This window comes from Drosophila hydei, unplaced genomic scaffold, assembly GCF_003285905.1.
Source record: "Drosophila hydei strain 15085-1641.00,03,60 unplaced genomic scaffold, DhydRS2 tig00008122-arrow-pilon, whole genome shotgun sequence".
In the NCBI taxonomy this organism is placed as follows: Eukaryota; Metazoa; Arthropoda; class Insecta; order Diptera; family Drosophilidae; genus Drosophila; species Drosophila hydei.
In genome coordinates, this window is record NW_022045833.1 from 4,374,862 (window position 1) to 4,396,156 (window position 21,295).

Genomic DNA, 21,295 nt, shown 5'->3' on the forward strand with positions numbered 1-21,295 from the left:
TTTTCATTCCCTTTTATATATATATATATATAAATATATGTGTATGCATATGCGTATGTGTCTGTGTATATGCATGTGCGCCACACGCAACAGTTTTTACATTTTTTCATTTTATTTTCATATATATAAATACTTTTTTTTTTGCAAGCTTTTCATTGTCCCTCGGTCAAAGGCGTGTGGGCGTAGCCGTGTGGCATACAATATACGGTCATTATTGTTTTTGTTGTTGTTTCTTCTTCTTTTTTCGTTGTTGTTGACTTAACTGCGTAAAGTTTGAAGTGCTTTTGGAATAGGGCGGCACATACACACGCACGCCCACTCACACACGCACAACTTTGTTGCTGCGCGTGACAAATTGTCAAAGTAAAATTCTAACGAAAATCACATACAAAGTTGTTTTGCCATTATCTATTAAGCATCATAAATATTTCAGTTCCGTAAGCTAAATGGTGAGAAAACGTTAAGCTTGAAAACTTTTAGATATAGCTCAAAAAATATATATAGCAATAGCTCTTTAAAAATCGATTAATATTAAATATTTATTTAAATTAGATTTTTATGTATGTGTAATTTTCTGTATAAATATATATGAAATAAGTATATATGAAAATAAGAAAATAAATTTAAAACTTTCTAAAAGCGAAGAAAAATCAATTGACCTGAATGTGAGAATTTTTATAAAAAATTATAATTTTAAAATAAAGTTTTGCAATGCTTATCGAAATTTGTAAATACTCGTAGCACGAGTCATAAATGGTTTAACATTTAAAAATCATATAAGCAAGTTTTGACTCATATAAAGGGTCTGTGCTCTAAATGGAGTCTGTGTGAATTGTGATTAGTCAAGACTTTGTTTGTATTCAAGTGAACTATATTTCAAACTGAAGAATGTGTATCGATAACAAACTATATAAAAAGTCTAGTATATAGAAGTAACTTCAGTTGCATATGACAAATTTACAATCGATATTAGATGAGAATGCGAAAAGTATTTCGGTGGTAGCACTTAAAAGTGAAGAATGCGATAAGCTGCGCCGATAACAACTTATTATATGTGTATATAGTAAAATATGTGTGTGTGTGAGTAGAGGCATTAGAGTTGAAGCTTTGCATTTGAGCTTGGGCTAAACGTATGCGCAGGGCCAGTGGAATTGTTGACCCAACTGCTTAACAATGCACAATAACAAAATTCCAGTTTGAGGGCTTCATTTGCTGTGCATCATTGAATAAGGAAAGATGAGAGAGAGAGCGAAATTGTTTCGAAGTCAAATGTTATCCCGGATCGCTCGCTATTCAGGGTTCGCTTTTGACAAATTTACCGCACTTTAAGCATCTTAACAACATGCAGCAACATATTTAAGCCGCTCAAGATAGCAGCCAACAATGAAATTTGAACCTTTTTATTTTTTTAGCTGGACGCAAAAAGCACACAAAATTGATGAGAAATGCGAGACAAGACACAAGAGACAGAGAGAGACTGACAGAGGGCAAAGGGCGAACGAATTGTGCAAACAGCGCAGCACTCAAAACTTGTGACAATTTTTTTCTTATTTTTTTAACAACACAGGCAAACAACTTTCAACAAACAATGAAAGTCAATTTTTAAAAAATAAACTTTGGCAAAAAGAAAGGAAACGACCAAGAAATAAAGAAGAAACTAATCAACATGCTTTTTGTTGGGCACAAAGAAAATCGGCACGGAAAATTTGTGCACCAATTTGTGTTTCTCTTCATTTTACGCTTATCAAATATGCAGGATAGCAAGGACCATGGATAAAGCTCGATTCAGGTCACAATTGACTGACACAAGTTCCACTGTTCATTGTCATGAAGTGACAGTCAGTTGACAGCTAGTTAAATAAGAGTTGAAGCCGTTAATTCTTAAGCTTTTATGCAGGTATGGCAACGCTGGAGTGTTCAAACTGACAGTAATGCGAGATGGAGTTGCCATATTTTTACCGTTCGAGTTAAATATTAATCAGAAACAAGTTGAAAAGGTACTTTTCTGTAAATAGTACAAGATGATTAGGGCTTAATTATTTGGCAGCATGTTTAGGTTCTTGTTACCTCAATTCAAATATATAAATAATATTTTCTTTCTTACAATTAGTGAGGTAACGAAATATAATTTGACATAATAGCTATTTATTTTTAAAAGTAATTCCAATAAATTAAAAAAAGTTCCACTTGAAATATTGAAATATAATTTGTAACTGCAAGTTAAAGTGCTTGTCAACCCATCTAAATTATATATGCATTTAACGAGCTTGTTGAAATAAAATTTGACACAATATTAAAGTGCTTGTCAATTTAACTTACTTTTAAATACTTAAAGCTTTCAATATTCTCTCGGAGCCAAGCTCATCTTGACTGCATTCCGCATCCAAAATTTAATTGATTTATGGCCCGAGGCACATTCAAAATGCATGGCACACGAAATGCTGCAAGTGCGAGGCAACAAATTTGATTAGACAAACAGCCCCACAGGAAGGCACACCGTAGAACCAGTGGGCATTCAACCAGGCCATAATTTGCTTAGCCAACTTTCGATAAGCAACTGTGGCTGAGCCAACCAACATACGGGCAGGCAGACTAACGGACAGCAAATATCGCAGCTTGTCCTTTCCAAATCCCCAAAATCAATGAAGCGAAATACCACTTGCACTTCAAGGTTCCAGAGCTCACATATCTAAAGAAACTTTTTGCGTTCATTTGACATTCATGTCTAGTCAAATTTATTTTTTTTATATATATGGCTTTATTATCTTTAGTTTTCTTTATCAAGTGGCTTAATTTTAAGTACGCGCATTATCCAATAAATCGTATTAATTTATTCTGTTATGCAATGCGCGCTTACGCATATCAAATATCTGTCTCTCTGTCTGTCTGCCATTTGAGGTCGTCTTCGTGCCTCTTTGCGTCGCATACTTAAATGCCCAGTCGAGCTAGGCAATTGCATAATAAACATTATTTATTTCTTTTTTATTATTTATTTGCATTATATAGTTTATATAAATATGATTTTAATACATATAGAAAATTTATTTTTATTTGTATACTTCAATATGGTTTTTGTTCTTCTTGAACGTGTGAATATCTGCTATGAGCTCGCTGCTTATATTTTTATATAAGCTCTATAAATAAATATTTTTCCATAGAAAGGCACTCTGTTTTTTTAGTATTAAAACTCAAAGCTTGACAATAAAAAAAAAAAACAATTTCAATTTCAATTTCAATTACAATATATTATACATATGTCCATTTCTATACATACAATTATATGTATTGCTCTTTTAAATATAGGTTTCCAGCCAGTTTTAATCTGTTGCGTTGGCCGTAAAAAACAAACACATAAGTGACGTATGCCTACACAGTAATAACAATAAAAAAAACACAAATCATAGCAAACGCTAGAAAACAAAATTATGGATGACTACCCAGCGAATAGGTACAGCTACACCCACTGAGATTTGAGTAAAACTTTTTTGCAGGCAGAGAGCTAAAAACTAAAACTTGGCTTTATCTTTGGCTAACGTAAGTGTTACCAATTGACGTCACACAGCTGTGCTTTGACTTTTTGTTTTCCCCTAACAACAACAACAACCATCATCTGAACTGACCTTGGGGCACTTGCCACTATAGCAAATTGTTAAATCGATTAAAGACAAAGTTGCTGCAGTTGCGCTTTGGAAAACCGCAGCAGAAACTGATAATGTCATGAATGTAACCAAGTCAATCGCTAGATACATTTCCCTCTGTTTCTCCCTCTATCTTTCTCTCTCTCTCTCTCTATGCATATAGTGGCCATAGTTCAGTGCTAAAGTTTTGCAATCAGTAGAGTCAAAACTTTAGCTGAAAAGTTTTTTTTTTCTAATTAACGCGCTGCAGAGTGATTTGTAGAGGTGTCATTAAAGACAAAAGGCGCCCTCTCGAACCATCGAGTTGATTGACCAAAAGACGTCATCAGTCATCAGTCATCAGTCATCAGTGTTTGTCTCTATATAAACTTTGCATATGACTTTTGATAAGCATTAAATTAAGTAAGCAGAAAGTTGCCCAATTCCAAAGACAGACTGAGAGGGCAGAGGAGGGCAGCCAACAAATTGCGTCAAGTAGCCAAAAATGTAGATAAGTTATCAGCCAGGCTAATACGAATACATTCAAAGTCGGCCACAGTCTCTGCCACAAGTCTCCGCACACCAAATGGCATTAAAATTGAGTCTGCGATGAGTCAAGTATAAAAAGTAAAATGCATACAATATTGTTATTGCCTCGTTTAGCAGCGTTGTGGGCGTTTTTTTGTGCTTTTCTGAATTTTAATTTTATTTATTTCTTGTTCTCAATTTTATGTGGTGCAACAATTTTTTTATTTTTTAAAAATATATTTATTAGGCGAGGTGTATTTAAATCTTGAAATTAATACAAGCACAGAAAGAGCATTTATTTTGTAGCCAATCTACTAGCAGGGGTTGCTTAAGAAGTGGACATTTAATGACCATTTTCATTGAGGCACAAAAGTTGCCAAATTCTTAATTTATTTGATAGTCAACTAAGTCGATATTATCGAACCCAAAAGAACATTTTAGTAGCCAAATGAACTATTGGTGTTTCGATAGTAGAACAAATTAGTCTAATCGAGACTATCGGTTAAAGTAACTAAAGCAAATACGCCATGAACCAGGGCTGCAAAATGTTTAGCTTTTCATATAAAGCGCTCAGACTTTGTAGTATAATTATGAAATTTAAATTAATTTAATTGTAATATTGTTATTGCGCAAATTTTTTGCTGAAAATATTAAAATATTTCCATATTTTCAAATGCATGACGCGCTTAATAGGATTTCTAGAAACTTTACGTAAGAAATAATGTTAAAATAATAACTGTTTCAGTAGCTTATTAACACGAATATATTTTTTACATAAAATAAAGTTCTAACAATACAAATAAAGATAACAAAAGCAACTGAAAATATACACAAATTATGAATAAACCCTCGCTCGAAGTGCTCGTATATATATTTATATTTTGGAAGTGGAACGATGACACAAAGTCTAATTTACTGCCAATAAAAAAAAAGAAAACGCGGTGGGAAAAACGCTGCTAACAATTTTGCTCGCAGCAGCAGTTGATGGGAATAATAGAAAAAAACCGTCCAGCCAAACACAAAATTCAATTTTTTTTTCTCCCCTCTCACTCTCACTCACGCTGTCTTTCCCCCCGATAGTCCGCCCTGTGTATATTGCCGAACAACTGTCAAAACGAGCATTGTTAATGTTGTTGTAGTGCGGGCGGGCGTGCGACATATCGAAGCGATTTTCGATATTTGACAAGCCGAACATATTGACAGTCTATATTGGCACATTGGCATATTGACACATTGGCATGTCAAGAGTCGCAGATATCGTGCGTTAATTGGCTTTTAAAAGTCATTTAGTATTTGCTATTTGGCTCTTGTCTCTTGTCGTACAACACGACGTATACGCAATCTGTTTAAAGCTATTGCCTATTAGTTTTTCGGGCTGCTTAAATGTGTCAACCCAATTGCTGCTCACGTGCTAAACGCACCTTATCAGCCGACACATACATATATATATACAGAAAAAGCACATATACTGTCTAATGAAATTTATCTACTTATTTTTCTTATCTTTAGTTTGTGTGCTATTACTTAATCTTTAAAGAGCGAACGTTGTCTTCAATTATGTTGGAATAGATAGGCAAAGAAAGGCATATTCGAAAGTCTTTCTAAAAGTTTCTTTTAGCAGTATTTGTGATATAAATATTTTTAAATTCACTGAAATCAGTTTTTAAAGTACTCTTATATAAAAAGTACGAAAGCATTTTAATCTAATCACTATTTATATTATATTATATTAAGCTGAAATTTTCTCAGCGCATTTTCACTTGCCCAATAAAAAAATAAAGAATTATCTTCAAATCATTTACGCATATCCATTGGCACATAAGGTAATAGAGATTGAACTCCATTAAATTCTAAAAGAGCTTCTTAAGCTTCATTGGCTTTTGTTCGGTTGAACAAAGAGCGGAGATTTGAGAGTGATAGGTGGGGGCGTGTCCTTTATTTGTCTACTCAATGGAGCATTAAAAGAGGATTATGTTTTAGACAAGCGCTTTGCTTGGAACTCAACTGTGAAGTAAAATTCATTATCGTTAGCTATAAATGTGCTTCAAATTATATAAGGAAACCCTGTTTTGCTGTTCGCTAAAAATCGTATCTATATAAAGAATAGTTCTATTTCAAAGAGAACAGATTGAAGCTCAAATAAATTGGTAAATCTTTAATTCCAATTCGAATTCTTATCAGAATAATAATGTGATATGTGCACCATCTTATGCGTATAAATTATGATAGTATATATATTATTAAAATAAATATTCACTCCAATTAGAAACTCGTTCCATTTTGAGGTTTAAAGCAATTGACAATAAGAATATATACATTTTAGTTTCCAATTAGCATAATTTGCAAATTAGAATAAATATGTAACAAAGAGTGTAAGGATTTTTGGCTTTATCTCAGATTTAGTTTAAAGACTACATCAATGTTAGCCAAATATTCAAATTTGGTAAAGCTTTTTGGCATTATTTATTTGCCTGTTGCCAATTGAAAATTCTATTTGGCTTATTTGGGCTGTAATTTGCTTTAGCCCTATGCCAACTTGGCTTTTATCTATTGGCCTAATTACTAATTGTTAAGTGCTCGCAATACATAAATTGAAAATTAAATGGAAATATTGATGAACTTGGCAAATCGTTTGCTTGGCCGCTGGCGGCGTAAAAAGCAAAGAGCAAAAAGCAAACAGCTCAAAGAGAAAAAAACAGAAACTGGAAATATTTGAAGGTTGTTGTTTTTTGTTTTCTTGTCGGGCTCTTGCCACACATAGCAAGGCAATTAAACAGAATTTTCATTAGCATGTTTTGAACATCATTTTCTTTTTAGCATATTTTATGATTGAGCAAAATAAATATGCTCTATAAGTGTGTTTTATATATATACACATATATATATATTTATATGTATGTATATATGCTTTCTTGATTATCGTTAGTCACGCTTTTCATTGTTCATTTCATTTGGCCAACTCCCACGCAATAAGACGACAAAATGTGGGCCATTTAGAATAAATAACAAAGTTTTGTTTTTTTTTTTTTGCAAATTATGCGCAATATTTTCTGAATCATAATCTCATTTCGTGAATATTTACAAATAATTAATCATAAAAAGCAAATTTTGTTGATTTGCCAACTAATTAATAACATTGCGTTCAGCTAAGTTCAGTAAAGTTTGTTCAAATTTACGCATTTACCTTTTTGGCCAGCTACAAAAACACCTGCACACAGCTGAGGGGCCAAACTAATTGCGCATACGCCTCGTACTTTAGCTAGGTTTTCGAAATCTTTGTTTATTCAATCTTTATGTACATTCGTTTCTATTTTTGAAATTCATTCGCAGCCGAGCTCCCAACAAGAATTCCTATTAGAAAACGCATTGTCTACAGAGCAGCGCAAAACATTTTCACCCGCTTGAAAAGCTATTCAAAATGATTTTTATTTTTTCTTTTAATGAAATAATGCATAAATTTGAAACAAGAAAATGAAAAGAGCTAAAAAGTGGGCGCTTGAGAGAGAAAGAGACCGAGAAGGAAGGAGAAATGAAAAAGTAATAAAGGCAACAGCAACAACTCTAAAGGTCCTGCCTCTTGTCTCATGATGGGATTTTCACGTGCAACAAGACGAAAGTGAAGAGCAAAAGCAACAACAACAAACGAAACCCTTGTCAATGGCAAAGCCCTTAATACACACACACTCAGAGAGCATGCGAGATAAAGAGAGAAAGATAGAACCCAAGCTCCTTTGCCTCTACTCTATTGTCAATAAAAATGCCTTTGAGCTGTGGCATACTCAAAAAAGTTATTCTTGACTTATTATGAGCCCCCAATAAACTCTACACTTAGTTAAAGGGCAAAAATAAATAAATATATTTACATAAAAATATATATATATATATAAATAAATATATATATAATATATATATATATACATGTTTATATATAATATGTATATAATTTCATTTTTTATGAACATGCGTAAGAAAAGAATATGTGTAATTACAGCTCTCTGCAAGCTTTACATATGCTCTATGCCTAATTACCGGCGCAGCCCACAATGGAGGCTGCGTACACAGCATGGCTAACTGTTAAGCTCCAATAATGTATTACATTCATCGTGCCGTACTGCTCGGCGCTTCGTAATCAATAAAGCGACCCCGGCCCATTGGCCGAAAGAAAATAAGACGCTGAAGCTGCGTCCAGGAAACGTGCGGACATGCAAGGAATCTGGCTTACGGGCACAACTCAATGGGAATAAAACCGTTAGCAGCAATGCCGCAACCGAGGGAAGTACTGAGTGAAAGAGAATCGATGAGTGGAAGCCGTAGCTTGCCGTAGGCAATAGAATTGTATATGCTACGCAAGTATTTGCTCTGTTCCCCTGCCCATAGCCGCAAGCCCACTGACTCAACGACAGTTCCTGTAACATTGCCATTCCCATTCGTTTTCCCATTCCTTTTCCCATCCATTCCCATTCCCAGTCCCATTCCTGGCTGCTGCCAGTAAGTACGTCACCAGCTGCTCGCTGTGCGCGTGACTAATGTGACCGTTGGCCTTCCGCTAATGTTGATAGATGGCGAAGTTTGATGGATGTGTGTGTATGTGTTTTAAAGCGAAATATAAATGAATGTCACATAACACAGTAAGAAGTGCAACTATTTACTTAAGGTATATGTGTAAGTGCATGTCAGCGTTGCCACTTGATGCACACACTTGAGCTGAAATTGTCAACGTTGCCACCCGCACGCCCGACCGACTGCTCGTTTGCCGTTCACCCGTTCTCTCAGCGAATTTATTTGTTTATCAAGCAAATGTCACCCTTGGGGGAGTTATTGATAAGCCCGTAAAATATTTAATCGCGTGAAGAAACTAATGGAAAGCAACAATAACAACAAGTATCAACACTCACCTGACTTTGACGCTGCTGCTAGACCACAAAACGACGTTTCGCTCGCTCTCCCTACCTCTCTCTGTCCCTCTGTCTCTCTCACTCTTGCTGTGTGCTCCGCTCTGCTCAGCTCTAGCGCTTACTTGCTGTCTCCGCTTGCTGACTTTTTACTTCTTTTGATTACTCTTGTTGTTTTTGTTGTTGCTGCTGCTATTGGCTAAAACCAAATTTAATTTGTTACTCTTGGGTTGGCTTGTTTGGGTTTATCGGAGGGCGCAAACCGAGGGCGAAAACGGAGGCGACGACAAAGGCGACGGCGACGGCAAAGGCGAAGGCTCTTACGACCAAATCAAAGCTTCAACTTTGTGCGGCTGCTGCGCTGCTACTGTTGCTGCTGCTGATACTGTAGTTGTTGCTGTCGCGCAATTATTTTGTGTATCAACAAAATATTTTATATTTATTTATTTGATGTGATTGAAAACGAGAAATGCTATATTTTGTAAATATATGTATATGAATTCTTTTCAAATTAAAAAAATTGTGCTGCCTTTACCGTTATCATTTCGCTAATGCAAAAAATATAACAAGTCCAATAAGATGAGCTGATTGATATTTGTTTGCTCCAATGCGAAATACAAAGTTGTTAAGCTCGTAAAAAAGCAATATATATATTATAAGGTATTCATGTGCACACGCAATACGTTTACTTTTTTTTGGCAATGTAATTGTTTAATTAATTACGTGTGTGTATGTGAATTATTTGCGCTTAAATAAACATTGAATATTTTCTGCGTGTGTGCACAGCAATTTGTTAAGTATGTTTGTAGTGCAATATACATAAATATATATATATAAATATGTATATATATATATAAATATGTATGTGAGTATTGGTGTGTGCCTCGCTCATTTGTTTGTATTGTTTATTTGCACTTGTGCTTTGTGCTTTTCGGACCTGTCTACCGAGCAGCAGTTGCTCTCACTCTCTCTTTGCTCTCCTCTCTGCTCTCTCTTCGCTTGCACAACTCCCACCACACACACACACAGGCCTACAAAATGTGTGTGCATGTGTTAGTACACCTGCCGCTGCTCTGATTGGCATTTGGCTTATTAAAAGTCGCCCGTTTGGCAACGCTGACCATGACCCCAATTGGCCGTTGCATTTCGCTAGTATAATAACCCCACCAAGCCTCCAATTTGATAAGCCGAAATGCCAATCCACATGTGTGCTAGCTTTATGTGTTAAGAAACTTTTAATTAATAATTAAATTTTTTAATTAACTAATCAATGATTGAGACATATGTTATATGTGCGCATAAATATTAATTAAGTAATAAAAAACAAGCACACACATGTCTAGTTATCACAATTAGATCAACTGATTAGAATGATATACAGATTATGTTTCTTATTAGAGTGGGCAGCACTTAACTGTTAATTAAACATTTTGAGCCGGCATTCGCCAAATGTTACACTTTCTCTCTCTCTCTGCCTATTCTCCTCCCCTCTTACGCTTTTGACCTGCGGCCTAGTCGAAGCGCGTTTATTGATTGCCCCCACCTACCCCACCACCTACGTGAAGAACGAGGAGAAGCCCCAACAGGCGTCCCCAAAAACCTTGCCAACAACGACGTCGGCAACGACAACAACAACAAGCTGGCAAAAGTGATAGGTAGAATTTTTTGTATGTATATTTTGTTTTTTTTTTTTTGTGAGCCTGCCGACTGCCGCCCACAGCACCGCCTCCTTCACCGACCGACCGACCGCCCCTTTGGCTCCTCGTGCATATCGCGCCCTCGTTTTTTATTACGCGCACATTTTTACATACACTTGCACAATCAAAAATTTCTAATGTGAATTGTTTTAAAAAGGTTTGCAATTGGATTTTTTTTGTTTAATTTTTTTGTCAACACTGCAGTTATTTTTTATCAAATTTTTATTAACTGGTTTTAATTACTCTTTTGGTGTGTGTGATTTTAAACGCACGCAGTACGCATAATCCGATATCGGACAAAATATATATCTACCACTGGCGACGGCACACGTTACTATAATACTGAAACTTGGATTCTTATTGGGCTGGCTCGATACATTTTGTTCAGCCGGTGGTATCGTTTGTGTGCAGCGCTGCCAGTTAGCTGGCAGCCCATGTGACGTCACAATATGATATGAACTATTTTTGTTTATCTGGCAACGCTGCTGTTCAATTGAACAGGCTCGATATCCTTCACTCGATCTTGGCATATTATTTTAAATTTTAAGCTGCATTTTCTTCGCAAACAAGTATCTTATTAATCAAAGCAAAACAACTCTAGTTTGAAAATTTTTGTCTCTATTTAATTGCCATAAGTATAACAAATTATTGTCAGGCTTCCCATTTTATATATCGATATATTATCAACATCGCAAGCATATTTGCACATCACTCTTCACCACAGACCATTCTTGGAGTGAGCCATCGGTTCGGATAAATTTATATTTATTTATTAACTTCGTAAATTTTATATATTAACGCTAACACGTTGCTGGAAGTTGGCTCTCTTACCAGCACGCGATGGCTTTATAAAACCAAAAGCAATACAGAATATGGCTACAGGCTAATTTCAATCACTTTCACTCGCTCCAGCTGAAAGAGAAAAAACAATCAGCAAAAGTGTCTGTGTATACAAAAAAAAAAATTGAAACGGAAAACGCAACCAAGCTCCAATGTGTATTCGCCTATTGTTTGCGACAATCAACTGACTGTGATTTACGAAACAACGAAGGAACAAAAAAACGAACGAACTGCCACTCTCTCAACATAATAGAACAAGTAACCTAAACGAGCCTGGAGCTGGCGACGACAGAGGTGGTGGCGATAACAGAAACATCCATTCGTCGCGAAGACATACAAACATACACAGCCTCGCAGATTCACGTAGAGCCGTGCCCTCTGTACGGCAATATGGGCAACGAGGACAATCGCCGAAGGAGGTCTCCTTGTAGCTGCTGCTTGTCCGTGTTCAAGTGGATACCCGTTATCTTCATTTTCGGCGTGATCGCATGGTCCTACTATGCCTATGTGGTGGAGCTATGTGTTCGTGAGTAGCCCAAATATCGGACACAGAGAACGTAAACGATACACTCTTCCTCTCTCTCTCTCACTCTTTCTCGCCCTACTTACAGTGAAAACGGAGAATCGTGCTGCGATGATATTTATGCTGATTTTCTATCATATCGCTCTTGTATTGTTCCTGTGGTCCTATTGGCAAACAATAAACACGCCAGTGGGCCGCGTTCCGGCTCAGGTAAAGCAAATACAAATACATGCACGTGCACTTCTATGATTCACACGCTGATAAGGCTAGAATACTGTGATAATTTATCGCACGCAAGTTTAACTTTTACATTTTCACAGTGTACACATCGAAATTTGATAAATGAAAATATTTTCTATTCCAGTGGCGCATTCCGGATGAAGAAGTGAATCAGCTATTCCGGGCCGACAACCAAGAGACTCAAAAGCGTATTTTAAACAATTTTGCGCGCAGTTTGCCGGTTACAAATCGGTAAGACAATCGATATAGAAAAACAGCTGTACTTAAATTTTAGATACGTTAAATTGTAAAACTACCGAATATTAATTGGAGCGCAATAGTGTATAATTCGAAATTTTTTGCTTTGCATTCAGGTGTCTCAAATACGTTACTCATAAAAGAACTTATCTCACGACAAACTATTTCTACGGGAAGCTGAATAATATAGTTTCCTACTACTGATAAGCTTGTGGTTGTGTGTAGGCAGCTTAGTCAGCGTAGTTTTTGTTGAGTTCGCTTAAGATATCTGAAAGTTTAAAAATGTTTGTCACATAAAACGAAACAGATAAGATTTTTGTTTATATACGAAAAGAACTGCAAAACTTTGAAATTTTTTAAACAACATTCTGTTTATATACATATTGTTTTGAAGTAATAAGATATGCAGCAGGAATGCCGCGTACAAAGCTTTCAGAGCAAAGTTTTAAAGACTGAGATAGAGTAAAATGATTGTCTGATAAATACGTGGCCTTAAAGGAATGATAAAACGCAATAAATTACATTTAATTTATATAAATTTAAATAAATTAGATTCAAATATATATCTGTGGTTAGGTAAATCGAAATAGCCAATATATGTTTGTTAATCTCCATTTATGTCTTACATATTTTACGATAACATAATGATACAAATTGAATAATGAATTTGAAAAAGTATTTGGGCAATTAATTTAAGCATACAACGGTGTCTTTTTATAAATATTTGCACATACTATAAATAATTGTATACTATGTACCCATATCTATTTATTTACACACAGTACAATCAATGGCTCTGTTAGATTCTGTGAGAAATGCAAGATCATCAAGCCGGATCGATCGCATCATTGCAGCGTGTGCAGTTGCTGTGTGCTTAAAATGGATCATCATTGTCCATGGGTGAACAATTGCGTTAACTTTTCCAATTATAAGTTTTTCGTATTATTTTTGGGCTACGCGCTGGTCTACTGCCTCTACGTGGCTTTTACCACAATTCACGATTTCATACAGTTCGTTCAGGTAAGTCGAGCCCACAGCTAAATTTTATGCATGGTAGCTGCCTCACTGCTTGTTTAGCTGGTAGCTGTATAGTTAATGAATGCGAATATACATCTTTATATACATATATATTATATTTGATGTAATGTTAAGAATGAAAATGGTCTTGCTGTCTCGGAACAGGGCCAGCCAACCGGCAGCGGCATGGGACGCTTTCACATACTCTTTCTGTTCTTCATATCGATAATGTTTGCCATTAGCTTGGTGAGCTTATTTGGATATCACATATATCTGGTTCTCGTCAATCGCACCACACTGGGTAATATCTTTTAAATGTACATTAAATCCTTATGCTAATATGTTTTCCGTTACTTAGAGGCTTTTCGTGCGCCCATCTTTAACATTGGTGGACCGGATAAAAATGGCTATAATCTGGGTCGATATGCCAACTTTTGCGAGGTTTTCGGTGACAGATGGCAGCTATGGTTTATACCCGTATTTACCAGGTACGTCATGCATTATACAACAAATATATATATCTCATCATTCGATACATACATTACTAATCTGTGCTACACTGTTTGTTGTTTTTGTGTGTTTTGTTTATTTTTAATTATAACTATTCATTGCCTATTGCAATTTACGCTTCTCTTATTACTTTCTCACCTTTTGGCGAAATGAAACGCTTTAGTTTTTTAGTACTTGCACTTCTGCACACTAAATATTAAATTAATTACATTTTTTAATACATTCTTGCTGTTAGTTTAAGACAATAATTTGTAAAGCTAAAAAAAATAGCAAATTTTGTAAGACACAAAAAAAAAAACAAATGTTATTCGAAGTCTTTTGATACATTATTAGTTCTAAGCAGTTATCAAAAGTCTTACTAAAATTGACCTAATTTAGTGTTTAGTGTTTAATTAACGGATAATGGCCCTTATCCGATTGTGATAATAATAGTTATAAATTCTTAACATTTACTATTACAACTAGCTCTAGCTAGGGGTCTAGTTCCTGTAAGATTTAAATAGGTCTGTAACTAATTATTTTAAAAGCTGATGCTAACAAATGCTTACTAAAACAACAATCACATTTGATATATTGTACAATATTAATGTATATATCAACCAAATTGTATAAAGCGCAAAACTATCTAACAAAGAGCAACAACAACAACTACAACAAAATTGCAATTATCCACAAAAACAACAATCGCCACAATTTTCAATCAAACACTGTTAACAAATACCAAATACTTTTGCTTATTCACAAATTTGGAAAAACACGACAACTAAAACCTCAATTAGTAAGGGCGATGGATTGTACTTCACAACGTCTAGTGATCAATTTGGCAGTGGGACTGGCCAACGGTATGATGCGATGGGCAACACGACTTCAGCAGCAGCAGCAGCCAGCAGCAGGTTAGATGTCAACCACACAGATAAGTTGATTGACGCTATACCACTTAATAATCATCAACCTCATCTGGAGCCAGACAACGTTCAATCATCTAGCAACAGCCATCCACTAATACCGTCTAGTCCAGTAATTGTCAACATAGATCAAAAAGCAGATGCAGTCCCAGCAACGAAGACAGCGACAAATAACCATGTTATAATGATCGGCGATCAGGTAGTTCCCAAGGATCCTCTTCAGCTGAATGGCATTCCATCTGCGATAGCTGACGATCGAATTGTCTAAAATGCAAATCAGTTCAAGTAGCATGTGTTTCCATTTGATTTGAATCAATGCGATGCTGGCTACCAGAGTATATGCGTGTGTGATTGTGTATGGGAGTGTCTGTATGTGTGTGTGTATTGAATATAAACTCGTAAGTCTTATGAATGGTTATAGATGAGATATAATGTTTACCGTAAAATGTAAAACAACTCTTATTACCTGTAGCACCATTTGCCCAGTTGCCTTACATTCATAAACATCGAACGCATACATTTATATATAGTTATATATAGACATATATTAATATTAATAATATATACATATATATATATATAATATATATATTAATATATATATATATATATATATATATATATATATATATATATATATATATATATATATATATATATTCACATATATACTATTAAAAGTAAGCATAAAATAATTATTGAGAGTTACTTTGTGCAATAAGACATATGTGTATGTATACTACTTGTAATATCAGAATACGTATGCACACATATTATATAAAGATAAAAAACCATTTAAAAACGTTTTGGCAATCGTTAATATAAATATTGTTAGTTTGTTAAAGCAAATCTTACTAAATGGCCTAATTGTTACAAAAGACTCACGACTTGATGTAATATAATAACGTTCAATTAAGATCGTATATATATACGTATACACAGCTCACATTTAAAAAAAAAACAGAAGGAAGATAATACTGAATGAATTTTAAACTTGATCGCATTTTAATGCTTTTATTAATCTTAATTTTTAATAGTTTAATTTCGGTTAACGTTTTGATTTATATTTTGGCTAGTTTACTAGTTATTAGTTTTAGTTTTTTTATAACATTTATGTATAAAAACGTTTTTGTACGCGCGAAAGCTGGGTTACAAATATATTTTCATTTATATAAAAAGTACACATATCTTTTTATCATATGCAAATTCTATAATCTATCTAAATGATCTCCCTTGCAATTTCTTTCTTTATTGCACTGCACAATCTCTACATATCATCCATCGAATTCAAACGACACACAAATAAACAAACAAACACACAGACACAGATTTACTAGAACTATTAAATATTTTATTGTAAATTATATTCAATTTGACTTCTATTTGTTTTGCACTCTGTGAATCTATTCTCTGATTTGCATCAACAATAAATACCTTAGCTTCGGCGATGGCATTAGCTATCCCATACGGCATCTAGAGGAGGATACCGAATCACTGCTGGGCTATCATAGTGACACGCGCATCGAACTGGAGGAGGACTTTTTGCCAGAGGCGCGTTTTCAGGACTCGATCATTCCATAGCTAATAATGAGCAGCGATAATGTTGCTACATATTGTATATAATTATGATATATGTAGTGAAGAAGTGTATATACATTCAACGCAGCCTTTGGTGGCTACACGAGTATCTAGTCTATAGGGTAAATATATGATTATATATTTTGTACTAGTTGGTATATGATAAGTTGAAAGATAAGCGTGCGTGCACCATTGTTATCAAAATACTTTCGTGTCTTACGTTTGACAGTGCAAGTGACTGAATAATGCCTATTAAAATGCCTATATAGTTGCTTCTTAGCATAAATCGAACGCTGCCATACAGAGCCCGACACACAGAATCGTGTACTATAATTGTATAAATATAATGTTGAACAAATGAAAGAAAATATTTGTATTCATAGATTAAGTTTGTGTTTTTGTAGCTAAGATACGGAGTTACACCATAACATTGCAATATCTTTTATATATATACATCCAAGATTGAAGCAGTACAATATAGTTAACACATTTAAAAAAGAAAAATAGAAACTTAGTTTAAAAGCAATTTAATCGAAACGACTTAAGTGGTCATTCTGTTCAATAACTGCCGCACGCCCTGTTACAGCAGGCACCACCTCGAAATCTGCTTCCATGCTGGTAGATTCCGATTCTACATCAGATCTTCTTCGATCATTAAATGGATTAGGATGCATTGGAGCCGCGGGCGTTGGATTGAGTTTTGCTGCTTTGGCTGGCTGTACTTCATTTGGTTCTGTATTAACTTCATTCCTTTTTTTCTTTTTCTTGCTCACAAGGACATCGCGTGCCATTGGAACTCCAGTGTCTTCGCTGCGTGGCAGCAAATCACTTAAATCACACTCTACATCCGCCTGATGTGGAAGCAACTTCTCTTGTAGAGCAGCCAGTGCTATGAGGAGCGCCTCTTCGGTGCGTATTGTACGGGAACCTTGTTTAGGCAGCACATTTATGTAATGGTCGAAAAGCAGCTGCGGGTCATCGACGGTCAGCTTCTCGTCATTTGCTAGCGCTTCTTCGAGACCTTGAAGACCACCAAATACGATTAGTGCGTGATTATAGCCTACAGATTGGTTAGGTACATTCTGCACGCTAGTGCCACGATCTGAAGTTCCCATCGTCACATCATAGCCACCAGCATAGGGGGATTTTGTGAAGATTTCAGAGAGAGAGTGTGCAATGCGCACCTGGTAACCCCAATAGACACCCGTCTCCCGTCGCGGTTCATCCGGACTCACCAAAGTACCACGCTGTTTTCGACTCGTCTCTAAATGAAATGAAGACATCCACATTAATTTTGTTATAGTTTAAAGAAACCTATGACACCTACCACTTGGTGGTTCCATTTTTACTGTAACCCGCACACCAGGCTCCAATGCCTTGTCGATAAGCACATCGTTTAACAGTCCGACATTTGCATAGCTATGGCCATCTTTCGCCTGTTTGTCGCAAACGACGCCCTCACGATAACGAAATTTACTTTGCTGTCGTAGATGATGCGGCGTATCAAGGGGATTAAGCAGACCTGAGTACTTCAGATCTTTGTGCAGGGGAAAGAAGTATTTACGCAAATATTGTGGACACTCCAGATATTGTAGAATGCGGGCCAACTGCAATGAACTGCTGCGCACTGTACTTGTCCCCTTGGCCGCTTCATTACCATTGTTGTCTGCATCATCCTGTTCATAGCTACGCTTTGTCTCACGGGCGGTTGCCACGCCAACATCGTCAAAGACAATCACCTCATTGACACGAAATATGCATGCTGCTCGTGCTATTTGGCCAGCCACATAGGCGCGTAGCTCCGCGGATTGGGCATTCTCCAATATGGAGCCAGGCACGGCAATGCTGATAGTTGATGGATTTGTCTTGACTGCTTCTTTTTCATTTGCTGCTTCATTGACAAGTGTGGCAGCAAGCTCTTGTGCTCTCTTCAGATCTTTCAGAGCCTTGTCCTGTTTTCGTTGACGTTTGAGCGCCTTCCGTTCCTCGTTAATCTTTTTCCATGATTTATGTGGCTCTGTAGGTTTGCTATAGCGATTGTTCGCAGCTGTCACAGACATCTTTAAGCGTTATTATTATAATTAAACTCTTAACTTGTTGCGAATAACATCAAATACAAATTTATTATTTATTCGCACGTGTGAGCTCGATAAGTTCCGGAACCAGTTGGAACTATTTATGTAAATATCGAGTATCGTATATCTTGCAATGAATTCTGCAAGTTTCTAGGTAAGTCCATCATAATTATCATTGCAGTTTTTTGCTATCTAAATATAAAAAAAATAATTAGAAAAAAATAAATTCATCAAAAAAAAGTAGCCAAGGCAAGAAACGTATTTTGGCGTAAAAACGCAAAATGTGGCAGCTCTACTTAAATATGTAAAGTAAATAATACCAACTGAATATGAAAAACTATCATTGGGAAAAGTAAAAGTAGCATTTGCTCTCAATAAACTTGAAAACATAAATTTTTACAATTTTACGAATAAAATGAGTCGCAAAGTTTTAGCTCCTTCTACTCAGCGCATGAGTAACAATCGCAACTATCGGGTAAACACGGTACACGAAGATTTCGGCGGCAGCAAATGGAACGCCGCCAATGAGAAAAATTCAAAGGGCTACCAAGAACCAGGTAATAAATTGACTTCTTTGTGCTGCCTGCCAGAAGAGTTTAGTTGGCTATTACTTAGATCTATATGCCGATGATGATTTTGAGGACGATAGTGCGGAAAGTGATATTGAACAGTTGTCCAATGGCAACTACAAACTGGCCCTTCACGTGCCCAAGTGAGTACTTTGTTAGAAGTTAAGCTTATAGGAATTTATGTTAAGTGAATGTCCAAAATATGCCTGCAGATCTTTCTATGGCGGTCTGATTGGTCTCAAAGGTTCCACCAAGCGTCGCATTGAAACAGAAACTCAGACAGAAATCTATGTTCCACGTCAGAATGAAGCGTCCAATGACTTACTCATTCAATCCAATGATCGCAAAAATGTTTGTGCTGCGCTTCGCAAAATTCGACTGCTCGTTGACTCTTTACGCAAGCGAATGAGGCCCACACATTTTTTGGCCGTCCCATTGAATACGGGCGAAGTGCAGAAACGTTTCATCGAACTAAAGGTAAGCACTGGCTATAATCTATAAGCTTGAATTGATAATCGATATTTATAATCATTCAGCAAAGCATTTTGGATGCCCAACTGCCAGGCATCGATGAAGAGCTTTTCACATCAGAGCGCTGCATTCATCTCACTTTGGGTATCTATGTGCTGCTTGATGATGCTGAACGCAAAAAAGCTACCAAAGAACTTGAAACGTGTCGTCAGTATTTGGCCGATCTAAATACACCATTTGTGCTGAACATAAAAGGTCTTGAAATAATGAACGATGATCCCAGCGCTACCAGAGTGCTCTATGCTCATGTGGAATCGCCAGAGGTACAAGAGTTTGCAGACAAGTGCCTAAAGCATTTCCAAGGCACAGGTCTTTGTGCAGCTGACAACATTGAAAGAGATAGCATCAAGCTACACGTGACGGTGCTTAATGCTCGCCATCGCAAGGAGAAACTGAACAAGAATGACCTAAACTCTTTTGATGCACGCGAGATCCTTAAGCGCTTTGGTGATTTTGATTTCGGAACCGCTCTATGTAACGAAGTGAAAATGTGTGTGCTCAACTCGTCCAAGGATGTGGATGACTTCTATAAAATAACAAGTACATTACAATTTTAAACATTTTTCCCCACATTTCTTTGATGGTATACACACAATGGATCCTTAATAAAAAATATTGAATTATCAATTATTGTGAGTTATTAATCCAATCAGTACATGTTTTTACTTATTTTTTGAAATCGATTGAAGAAATCAGACTGCCCATTAGTTGTATTGAATCATAACTATTAAGTAGAAGTGTTTGCAAAACCAAGCAAAACATTAATAAAATATGTTATGGAAAGGTTATCAAAGCGTTGTATGTAGCATTATATTTTAGAACTAATGAGCCTGTATTTATGTTGCTCTCTACTAAAAATTGATTGATCATACCAGTCTCTATTGATGTACCAGTCTCTATAAAAGTTCAGTTGTAGTATACAATTACATTCGCAATGAACATCGCTACCTTGAGTCGCGCCCTATGCATGTTATCCGTTTTAGCATTTGCTAAAGCTGATGTAATATATATATATAAATAGTCAACTAGTTTCTACAAATTAAATACATATATCCAGCCCTAATTCCGAATGTTATTCTTAGGTGAGTACTTTAAATATTTCTATCACCTAAACGTAAACACTAGCTATTGCATAATCATTCATTTGTAGATACAATCCTTTGGCACCTTATTTTTTATGGAAATTATCTGTATTGGTTGGTAAAAATCGGGCATAGCTAACAAGTATATTAAATAAATTTATGAGCAAATGAATAGTAGAATAATATATTTATTAAAGGATATGGCACATTCCGTTTGAAGTGTTGGTCTTTGACTGTGATTCGAAAGTCTGACTCTTTGAGAATGAGCTTATCTTAGTACAGACGTACTTTTTAGGAGCTCTTGACTAATACGTACTTATATTCTATGACGGCCTGCATAATGTATATATTTATATGCCTTATATTATTTAAATTATAAGAACCGGACAGTTAACAACACTAAAAATTGATGGCTCTTTAAATTCTGCATAATTATTCCACAGACTATTTGTAC

General features: G+C 35.8%; 4 protein-coding genes across 10 annotated transcripts in view; 2 read left to right on the forward strand and 2 right to left on the reverse strand.

Annotated features, from left to right (window-relative positions):
* Positions 1-11,089, reverse strand: part of LOC111593940 (cAMP-dependent protein kinase type II regulatory subunit) — a 41,158-nt gene extending 30,069 nt beyond the window's left edge. For 2 of the 4 annotated variants that reach the window (XM_023307025.2, XM_023307028.2), the window contains exons 1-2: positions 10,978-11,089; positions 9,041-9,236 (exon numbers count right to left, since the gene is read on the reverse strand). The gene's annotated coding sequence lies outside the window, so the exon portion shown is untranslated. Of the gene's footprint in view, positions 1-9,040; positions 9,237-10,848; positions 10,940-10,977 lie in introns of those variants that run through there. The other 2 variants (XM_023307027.2, XM_023307026.2) reach the window with 2 other exon arrangements.
* Positions 11,090-11,285: 196 nt separating this feature from the next.
* LOC111593939 (palmitoyltransferase ZDHHC15B) lies at positions 11,286-16,947 on the forward strand. 4 transcript variants are annotated; one of them, XM_023307024.2, is made up of 8 exons: positions 11,330-12,100; positions 12,186-12,307; positions 12,462-12,568; positions 13,357-13,594; positions 13,727-13,892; positions 13,950-14,079; positions 14,881-14,994; positions 15,069-15,176. In XM_023307024.2, exons 1-8 carry the CDS (start codon positions 11,965-11,967, stop codon positions 15,085-15,087), a joined length of 1,032 nt encoding a protein of 343 aa, XP_023162792.1. In that variant the 5' UTR covers positions 11,330-11,964; the 3' UTR covers positions 15,088-15,176. The 4 variants fall into 4 exon arrangements, with proteins under 4 accessions (XP_023162791.1, XP_023162789.1, XP_023162792.1 ...); XM_023307023.2 differs by lacking the exons at positions 14,881-14,994; positions 15,069-15,176 and adding an exon at positions 16,446-16,947 and having other exon boundaries at positions 11,286-12,100; XM_023307021.2 differs by having other exon boundaries at positions 11,326-12,100; positions 14,881-15,518.
* A 9-nt stretch (positions 16,948-16,956) lies between these two features.
* LOC111593938 (putative methyltransferase C9orf114) lies at positions 16,957-18,786 on the reverse strand. Its single transcript, XM_023307020.2, has 2 exons — positions 17,912-18,786; positions 16,957-17,848 (listed from the first exon to the last, which is right to left on the reverse strand). Exons 1-2 carry the CDS (start codon positions 18,642-18,644, stop codon positions 17,112-17,114), a joined length of 1,470 nt encoding a protein of 489 aa, XP_023162788.2. The 5' UTR covers positions 18,645-18,786; the 3' UTR covers positions 16,957-17,111.
* Positions 18,787-18,948: 162 nt separating this feature from the next.
* LOC111593942 (activating signal cointegrator 1 complex subunit 1) lies at positions 18,949-20,376 on the forward strand. Its single transcript, XM_023307030.2, has 4 exons — positions 18,949-19,216; positions 19,275-19,371; positions 19,441-19,705; positions 19,765-20,376. Exons 1-4 carry the CDS (start codon positions 19,075-19,077, stop codon positions 20,314-20,316), a joined length of 1,056 nt encoding a protein of 351 aa, XP_023162798.2. The 5' UTR covers positions 18,949-19,074; the 3' UTR covers positions 20,317-20,376.
* The last annotated feature ends 919 nt before the right edge of the window (positions 20,377-21,295 follow it).

What these genes read in the sequence shown, in the direction of transcription:
- LOC111593939 (XM_023307021.2), top strand. Translation starts at nt 11,965, where the DNA reads ATGGGCAACGAGGACAATCGCCGAAGGAGGTCTCCTTGTAGCTGCTGC. An exon ending in CGTCAATCGCACCACACTGG is followed by an intron (nt 13,893 to 13,949) that starts GTAATATCTTTT and finishes TCCGTTACTTAG; the next exon opens with AGGCTTTTCGTGCGCCCATC. An exon ending in TTTATACCCGTATTTACCAG is followed by an intron (nt 14,080 to 14,880) that starts GTACGTCATGCA and finishes AACCTCAATTAG; the next exon opens with TAAGGGCGATGGATTGTACT.
- LOC111593938 (XM_023307020.2), bottom strand. Translation starts at nt 18,644, where the DNA reads ATGTCTGTGACAGCTGCGAACAATCGCTATAGCAAACCTACAGAGCCA. An exon ending in AAAAATGGAACCACCAAGTG is followed by an intron (nt 17,849 to 17,911) that starts GTAGGTGTCATA and finishes CATTTCATTTAG; the next exon opens with AGACGAGTCGAAAACAGCGT.
- LOC111593942 (XM_023307030.2), top strand. Translation starts at nt 19,075, where the DNA reads ATGAGTCGCAAAGTTTTAGCTCCTTCTACTCAGCGCATGAGTAACAAT. An exon ending in AAAGGGCTACCAAGAACCAG is followed by an intron (nt 19,217 to 19,274) that starts GTAATAAATTGA and finishes GCTATTACTTAG; the next exon opens with ATCTATATGCCGATGATGAT. An exon ending in CTGGCCCTTCACGTGCCCAA is followed by an intron (nt 19,372 to 19,440) that starts GTGAGTACTTTG and finishes ATATGCCTGCAG; the next exon opens with ATCTTTCTATGGCGGTCTGA.